Consider the following 8,806-nt stretch of genomic DNA (forward strand, 5'->3'; position numbering starts at 1 on the left):
TTCATGGAATGTTTAAGAAAAGTTTTGTACATGAGTTCCAATAGTTGATGGATTAGGGACCCAATTTTATGGGATTCCACAGGCTTCTGTATAGATTATTTAGGTTAATCTTTCCATCTACCCAATGGGACTCAGTGCTCAGTCTAGAAGATCCCATCAGAGATGCTTAGTTTCCCAGTTCTCAAACTGTGGCTTTGTGTCTCCAGATGTAACATGCTTGTTAACAGCCAAAATGTTTTAAAATAATATAGAGAGGTGAGAAATAACAGACCTCACCTCTATTGTCCCTCTGCAAATTTGTGTACACAGAGTCAATCCCTTCCCTCTCTCCAAAAGTGCAAAGTTTCAAAAAGTTGAATGAATAGAAGAATGTTGGAGGTGGAATAGATCTGGACAAGGAGAAGAAGTCTGGAGATAAATGTAAGAAACGATGGATATATGCTTTTCTGTTAAAATATTATATCTTTGCTGTTGAAGAAAAAAATCCAGAATACTTAACGTTGTTGTTTCAGTGAAATAAACAATTTAAATGTCTTTAAGGTGATGTTCTCCTCCACAGGGTGGCATGACTGAAATAACCAAACAATCATTCATTGTCTGATATAGCTGTAAAACTAACCTGAAAAGTTTTCAAAATAAATCTGTTTTAAAATGTATAGTGTGTACCTTCTAAAAATGCAACCTACATCTATCTCTGAGTTGTGTAGAATATCTATTGAGATTATAAAAACCAAAAATGCACTTTTCTGTAGAATACCATGATTAAATCGAGTCTTCCAGACTAGTGATTTAAATCATGATTTAAATCAAATCCACCCTGCTGCATCGCTGTGTGAACCACGCTCTGGTCACACACAGCCATTAGCATTCAAACTCACTCCTGGCTGCACTGTACTGAGTGTGACTAGCCAGACACTCATGAAGTTACTAAAGGACTGAGCAACATCAGCCACTTTTCTGCTCCCAGCCTTGCACCCTGGTAATCTGCATCTTGGACTGCTCAGTCTGTTCACTCTGCTGGAAAATCTCAATAATTAGTGGGTCATCCCCCCCCCCACAAAGTGGTCGGATTAGGCCACAGCCTTGTTCTCTCAAGTCAAATCCCCCAAACACTTCGATGAAAACACACAGGTCCAGACAAAACACTAAAATCAGTTTATTAACGGGAACAAGAACATTTTCAGGGATCACAAGGGAGAAAGATGTGAAAGGTCAGAACTAGTTAAATCTATACAATTAAAACATGCATTTTAAATCCTAAATTTGACCAATCTAAGGAAAATGCGAAGCAAGCAGGTTTTCGCACCCGCCCGCTATTCCAAGCGGTTCACAGTTCTTCGTACCCAGGATGGATTTCCTTCCCGCCTTGGTGCGTCCTCCCCAGTCCAAGGCCCCTGTGGCCTTTCAAGGCATATCCTTGACATCTGTAAAGATGGGAGAGGAGAGGTGAAAATGGAGGCAATTCTCCCTTGTGCTTTTATACCATTCTCTTCTTTGAGGTTCAAGCTCCAGCCAGGGGGCAGGCAACAATCAGTCTGTGCCAAAGTGAGCGTCCAGCCATCCTTCTGGTGAATTGTAACTCTCTTGTTCACAGCTCCACAGCTGGTAAATGGCCAGCTAAGCAATTAAGGGCCACTTAGCACCTAGCTGGTCTGAAGGTACCATTGTCTCTAAAGAGCTAGTTTGTGGGCGTTTTCCAGCATGTAACAAACATACAGAAAACTCTCAGAGCTCTATGGACAGCGCTGATAGACACATTTTAACACGACAATAATATTCAGCAGGTGATAGCAAAGATGACTTTTCCTGTGAAACTTCACAAGACATACTTTGGAGATTTATTCTTCTGTAATCGTGGTGAGCATAAGAGTGTAGACCAGTGGTTCTCAAAAGTGGTTCATTGGCCCCCGCTTCTTTGTGTGTGCGGTCATTTCCGCCCTCGCCCTCACAAGCACATATATGGCCACCCAGCTCTAAAGGCAGAGTCGTTGCTGGCGATGCGCCCAGCTCTGAAGGCCTCCAGCTGCTTAGCAGCACAGAAGTAAGGGTGACCGAGTGAAAAGTGATATTCCTCAATATCACTGTTCACAGCAGACTTATCACCCCATTGCCACCCTGACTTCCGCCCTACTGCTCCACCTGGCTTTTGAGAGCCTGAGCATTCATCCCCACCTCCCAGATAGGCCAGTTTCTTCTTCAAGAGTCCCAGCCGGAGGTCACGCCTCCCTTGACATATTCCTCTGCCTCCATTGGGAGGACATGCCCCACAGTTTGAGAATTACTAGTGTAGACAGTCACCATTGGGATCGGAACCCAAGATGGTAACACCTGCTCCTTTCTGTCTGCGGGATCCCCAGAGAAAATGTCCGAGCAGAAGAGAGTAACAGATCACACTGATATTAACCTTGCAAAACACATTTCGGTGATTTCAGCTATAAACCTTCCCTCCATCCTTCAGCCCCTAACCTCAGTGATTTCAAGGAGAGGGAGCTGGAATTGGGCAGGTGACATGGGCGATGGGTATAATCTCTGAATACAGGAACCCTTTGCATAAATTCTTCACCTCGAAAAAGATATAGCTAAACATAGACCATGACAGTTACCCCTCTTCCAAGTCTTTAACATCTTTACATTTCAAACTCTAGCTTCATGAAGGAGGAAACACTTTTAAAATCTCTCTCTAAAAGTTGAATCTGAGTCAATTACATACAAGTTGCTTAACCCTTTCTTACCATGTGTCACAGAAATTTACATCTTGTGTGGATTCTTCCATGTTAAACGAGGTCTGATGTCCGTATGAAACCTTTCCCACAGTCCAAGCACTTGTGGGGTCTCTCTCCTGTATGGATTTTCTGATGATAACCAAGGGCTGATTTCCAAGTCAAACATTTCCCACAGTCCAAGCACTTGTGGGGTCCTTCTCCTGTGTGGATTGCCTGATGATTAACAAGCTGTGACTTCTGCTTGAAACTTTTCCCACAGTCCAAGCACTTGTGGGGTCTCTCTCCTGTGTGGATTGCCTGATGATTAACAAGCTGTGACTTCTGCTTGAAACTTTTCCCACAGTCCAAGCACTTGTGGGGTCTCTCTCCTGTGTGGCTTTTCTGATGATAACCCAGGCCTGAACTCGAAGTGAAACTTCTCCCACAGTCCAAGCACTTGTGGGGTCTCTCTCCTGTGTGGCTTTTCTGATGATAACCCAGGCCTGAACTCGAAGTGAAACTTCTCCCACAGTCCAAGCACTTGTGGGGTCTCTCTCCTGTATGGATTTTCTGATGATAAACAAGGGCTGATTTCCAAGTGAAACTTTTCCCACAGTCCAAGCACTTGTGGGGTCCTTCTCCTGTGTGGATTGCCTGATGATTAACAAGCTGTGACCACCATGTGAAACTTTTCCCACAGTCCAAGCACTTGTAGGGTCTCTCTCCTGTGTGGCTTTTCTGATGAAAACCAAGGCCTGAACTCGAAGTGAAACTTCTCCCACAGTCCAAGCACTTGTGGGGTCTCTCTCCTGTGTGGCTTTTCTGATGATAACCCAGGCCTGAACTCGAAGTGAAACTTCTCCCACAGTCCAAGCACTTGTGGGGTCTCTCTCCTGTATGGATTTTCTGATGATAAACAAGGGCTGATTTCCAAGTGAAACTTTTCCCACAGTCCAAGCACTTGTGGGGTCCTTCTCCTGTGTGGATTGCCTGATGATTAACAAGCTGTGACCACCATGTGAAACTTTTCCCACAGTCCAAGCACTTGTAGGGTCTCTCTCCTGTGTGGCTTTTCTGATGAAAACCAAGGCCTGAACTCGAAGTGAAACTTTTCCCACACTCCAAGCACTTGTGGGGTCTCTCTCCTGTGTGGCTTTGCTGATGATAACGAAGGCATGAACTCGAAGTGAAACTTTTCCCACACTCCAAGCACTTGTGGGGTCTCTCTCCTGTGTGGCTTTTCTGATGATAAATAAGACCTGATCTCGAAGTGAAACTTTTCCCACAGTCCAAGCACTTGTGGGGTCTCTCTCCTGTGTGGCTTTTCTGATGATAAATAAGACCTGATCTCGAAGTGAAACTTTTCCCACAGTCCAAGCACTTGTCGGGTCTCTCTCCTGTGTGGCTTTTCTGATGATAAATAAGACCTGATCTCGAAGTGAAACTTTTCCCACAGTCCAAGCACTTGTGGGGTCTCTCTCCTGTGTGGCTTTTCTGATGATAACCAAGGCCTGAACTCGAAGTGAAACTTTTCCCACAGTCCAAGCACTTGTGGGGTCTTTCTCCACTGTGGATTCTCTGATGATTAATAAGGTTTGACCTCACTGTGAAACTATTCCCACACTCCAAACACTTATGGGATCTTTCTCCTTTGTGAATTGTTTTATGTTTAAGAAGGTATGACTTCTGCACGAAACTTTTCCCACAGTCCAAGCACTTGTGGGGTCTCTCTCCTGTGTGGATTGCCTGATGACGAACAAGGTCTGATTTCCGCTTGTAACTTTTCCCACAGTCAAAGCACTTGTGGGGTCTCTCTCCTGTGTGGCTTTTCTGATGATAAATAAGACCTGATCTCGAAGTGAAACTTTTCCCACAGTGCAAGCACTTGTGGGGTCTCTCTCCTGTGTGGCTTTTCTGATGATAAATAAGACCTGATCTCGAAGTGAAACTTTTCCCACAGTCCAAGCACTTGTCGGGTCTCTCTCCTGTGTGGCTTTTCTGATGATAAATAAGACCTGATCTCGAAGTGAAACTTTTCCCACAGTCCAAGCACTTGTGGGGTCTCTCTCCTGTGTGGCTTTTCTGATGATAACCAAGGCCTGAACTCGAAGTGAAACTTTTCCCACAGTCCAAGCACTTGTGGGGTCTTTCTCCACTGTGGATTCTCTGATGATTAATAAGGTTTGACCTCACTGTGAAACTATTCCCACACTCCAAACACTTAAGGGATCTTTCTCCTTTGTGAATTGTTTTATGTTTAAGAAGGTATGACTTCTGCACGAAACTTTTCCCACAGTCCAAGCACTTGTGGGGTCTCTCTCCTGTGTGGATTGCCTGATGACGAACAAGGTCTGATTTCCGCTTGTAACTTTTCCCACAGTCAAAGCACTTGTGGGGTCTCTCTCCTGTGTGGACTGCCTGATGTTCAACAAGGTGTGACTTTGTTATGAAACTTTTCCCACAGTCCAAGCACTTGTGGGATCTCTCTCCTGTGTGGATTTTCTGATGACGAACAAGGCTTGAACTCGAAGTGAAACTTTTCCCACAGTCCAAGCACTTGTGGGGTCTCTCTCCTGTGTGGCTTTTCTGATGATAACCAAGGCCTGAACTCGAAGTGAAACTTTTCCCACACTCCAAGCACTTGTGGGGTCTCTCTCCTGTGTGGCTTTTCTGATGATAACCAAGGCCTGAACTCGAAGTGAAACTTTTCCCACAGTCCAAGCACTTGTGGGATCTCTCTCCTGTGTGGATTGCCTGATGACGAACAAGGTCTGATTTCCACTTGTAACTTTTCCCACAGTCAAAGCACTTGTGGGGTCTCTCTCCTGTGTGGCTATTCTCATGTGAATCTAGTGCTGACTTTGAACTGAAACATTTCCCGCATTCAACACATTGAATGGGCTTGTCTACAGTGTGACTTCTCCCATGGTTATTAAGATCTCTGTGCTTATTGAAGCTTTCCCCACTGTCCAAGCATTGAAATGGTTTCTCTCCTGTATGGACTGTTTGATGTGTAACAAGTTGTGATCTCACAATGAATCCTTTCCCACACTCATGGCAGTGCCAGGGTGTCTCTTCCTTAGGATTTGTCTGCTGCTCTCTGGGATTCTCGTCTCCTCCCCCACCGGTCAGAGATTCATCCACTTTCTTCCTGGGTTGATTTATCAGAAGCCTCTCTGACCTGTGCCAATTTCCCCAGGCTTCTCCCTGATTCCAGCAATGGGAAAAATTCCCTTCAGCTCTTCCCAAAAAGGTCCCCTGTGGTTCCACTTCCCCAGGAACTGCCTCATGATGATTCCCCTCCTTCTTCTCACTCACTCGCTCAGCACCTGCTGGGAGAGACACAATCCAGAGAGGAGTCATTGTGCTGGGGAGAAAGAGGAATAGCACTGAGCGAAAAGCCAACACAAAGACTGAGCAATTGGATTCTGCCTCCACATCCCACCCTAACACTTACAAGGAAGGAGAGACGGAAAGGGTGGAATGGCGTGAGCAATATCTGCTGACCATAGCCCTGCTCTCAGTGAGATGAAGAAGAACTGAGGGCGTTACTCACATCATATTTTGGGATTCTCAACTTTTCCTTCATTCCCTAGATGGTTTCTCTGTGAGGGCTCACCTGTGCTTCTGTATCTCAGAAGCCTTCTGTCCTTGAAATCCTGGAGATCGGACACCCACAGCTCTTCCCCTCGTTCCAACCGGGCGATAAGCTCAGGTTTGGGAATGGGAAATCCTGTGCAGAAGGTGAAATGAGTCCAGATCAGGGTGCATGGAGCATTGGTGGAGGATCTGTCACAAAGGATGTCCCGTGAGTGGAACCTGTCCCTGTGCTCTGCTGGAGGAACGTGGAATCCAAGAGGATGGGAACAGGGTCACTGAGCCCCCTTGCGCAGAGGACGTTGTCTGGGGAGGTGAGTTGAATTATTACTACACCCTCACTAGGCGTTCCCAGGATCTGTGCGCTCTGGGGGCCTTGCTGACTCACACACAGGTCTGCACTTAAGACCCTGCCACTTTCTAAACCTGCAGAGCCCAGAGCCCCCCCCATGCCTGGAGCTATTCCCAAGGCGGGAGATGAACAGGGATTGTATGTGCAGCCAAGAAACAACACACACAAGACAATGCGGATTTATGCCCCTTTGAAAGCTGGAGGGGTGGGGATGGTTTAGCTTGTCCATTGGGTTTTGACTCCCGTGTCCCAGTGGAGAGGGCACCGAAATGCATGTATTTCTCACATGGCAGCTGTGCATTATGGAACCCATTCGCCTCTGCACTAACTGACCAGGGAAAAACCTGACCACATTAAGACACGTAGACCCCACAGGTTCTAATAACTGAGGGGATGGGAATCTCTTACCCAGCGAGGACACCATCTCGTAGTTCTCCTGCATGACGTCCCTGTAGAGGGCTCTCTGAGCGGGGTCCAGCAGAGCCCCCTGCCCCTGGGTGAAATAAATAGCCACCTCCTCGAAGGTCACCGGCGTCTGAAACACCAAGAGTCCCCCTCTCAGCACCTGCTGCCCCAGACACAATCCCACTACTCATGGGAAAGGAAAAAAAAAAAGTGAAGCGGTGGGAGGGCCAGAGTAGCAGAATCCCACCCACACCCTGCTCAGAGCAGCCAGGAGGCTTCAGGGGGTGGAGAAGGTGAGAGCTCCCTGTCCGCCCCAGGACACGGAGCACGCCAGGATCTTCTCATTTCCCACACGCCTGCCAGCCACAGACTGGGACAGGAAGCAGAACTCTGAGCCGGGGACAGGGGCAGGAATCCCGACAGCTTCCCTTCGTATTTCACAGGAGCCCTGGGCAAGTGGGGTCAGGCTCCAGCACTGGGAGCCTGGAAAATGTTCCCAGCCCTGCCGAGGTGGTTATATCCTGCCTGAGAAATGGGGGAATGTCCCCTCCCCCTTTCCCTGCTACAATGGGCCTACTAAGTAAATCAGTAGGTTTATCAAACCCTGACTCCTCCCTCCCCCGCCCAGCAGCGCCCTGAGACTCCCCTACCTGAGCTGGCTCCATCACAGCCATTTCCCTTCTCTCTCCTCTGGAAGACTGGCCGATCTTTAGTGAAACGTGGACCTGATTCCTCAGCCTGTCGGGGCGAGAGGGAGGTTAAGAAAGGGGCTTCTGTCCATGTCACAGAAGATCCTCCTCCATTGCCCCATCTTCCCTTCAGTGCACCCCTTCCCCCATCCCAGCCTGCCCCCGGCATCCCCTGCACCCGCCTCCGGCCCCTCTTTATCCTCCTCCCCCTGCAGCCCAGATGTGACGGGGGGGGGCCCGCTGCAAGGGGGGGATGGGAGGGTCTCTCTTACCTTCCCTCCGAGCGGGGCCCCCCCGGGGTAGGGGCCGGGCGGGGAAGGGGCCCTGGCCGGGCTGGGGGCTCTGCCCTGGGAGAGGCTCCCGGGGAGCAGCGGGCAGGGCCCGGCTGGAGGTTCCCCTCTCCCGGCTGCAGCCCGGGCTCCGGGCTCCCAGCACCAGCCGCCGGGGCGCGGGGATCTCGCCGGGAGCCAGAGTCCCCGCAGCGGCTGCGAGTCACTTCCTGGGCCGGGCCTGAGCCCCGCGATCCTCCCCCCAGAGCCGCCCCGCAGCCGCTCCTGGGTCCTAGCGATCAACTCACCGAAGGATCAGCAGCCCTGTGCCCGGCTCCTGTTACACTCACAGGCTCCAAGGCACAAGGGACCATCATGAGCATCTTGCCCAGGGGTTCTCACCACCAAATTTGGTGGCCTCAGAGGGTGGCCAGCAACTCTCGCTGGTGCCCGCTCTCACATTTGCCCATAAAATCCCAATTAACTTTACTAGAAACCAATCAATATGCACAGAGGTAAGAGGGGGGAACACTCCTCCTAGTGTGAGGAACTTTTCTGACTTCTACCGAGCCGCAGAGGAAATGGCGAGCAAAAGGATCTGAGTCCTTTACCCAGAGGCCTGCATGACATCGAGGACTCGTCCCCCCCACCCGCTTCCACTCTGGACCCCTGTAACCCCAAGGCTGGGCCCAGGGCTCCTGAGGTGCTCGACCCCCAACCTTGTGATCACTCAGGACAGCTGTCCCCATTCTGGGGTGTTCTCTCCACTCTGGATGCTTCCTTCATCATTGC

General features: G+C 49.2%; 1 protein-coding gene across 3 annotated transcripts; it reads right to left on the reverse strand.

The window, feature by feature from the left end:
- Positions 1-1,132: 1,132 nt before the first annotated feature.
- LOC144274497 (uncharacterized) lies at positions 1,133-8,218 on the reverse strand. 3 transcript variants are annotated; one of them, XM_077833353.1, is made up of 5 exons: positions 8,018-8,218; positions 7,707-7,794; positions 7,060-7,186; positions 6,322-6,435; positions 1,133-6,034 (listed from the first exon to the last, which is right to left on the reverse strand). In XM_077833353.1, the coding sequence occupies exons 2-5, from the start codon at positions 7,728-7,730 to the stop codon at positions 2,775-2,777; spliced, it is 3,525 nt and encodes a 1,174-aa protein (XP_077689479.1). In that variant the 5' UTR covers positions 7,731-7,794; positions 8,018-8,218; the 3' UTR covers positions 1,133-2,774. The 3 variants fall into 3 exon arrangements, with proteins under 3 accessions (XP_077689479.1, XP_077689476.1, XP_077689478.1); XM_077833350.1 differs by lacking the exon at positions 8,018-8,218 and having other exon boundaries at positions 1,133-1,424; positions 2,733-6,034; positions 7,707-7,735; XM_077833352.1 differs by lacking the exon at positions 8,018-8,218 and having other exon boundaries at positions 1,133-6,031; positions 7,707-7,735.
- Between the last annotated feature and the right edge of the window lie 588 nt (positions 8,219-8,806).

The sequence above is a fragment of the Eretmochelys imbricata genome, chromosome 14, assembly GCF_965152235.1.
Source record: "Eretmochelys imbricata isolate rEreImb1 chromosome 14, rEreImb1.hap1, whole genome shotgun sequence".
Taxonomy (NCBI): Eukaryota; Metazoa; Chordata; order Testudines; family Cheloniidae; genus Eretmochelys; species Eretmochelys imbricata.

Excerpts from the sequence above, each read along its gene's own strand:
- LOC144274497 (XM_077833353.1), bottom strand. The coding sequence starts at position 7,730 with ATGGCTGTGATGGAGCCAGCTCAG. Across the intron at positions 7,187-7,706 it reads CTGTGATGGAGCCAGCTCAG|ACGCCGGTGACCTTCGAGGA; the intron begins GTAGGGGAGTCT and ends TTGGTGTTTCAG. Across the intron at positions 6,035-6,321 it reads TCTGAGATACAGAAGCACAG|CAGGTGCTGAGCGAGTGAGT; the intron begins GTGAGCCCTCAC and ends TGTCTCTCCCAG.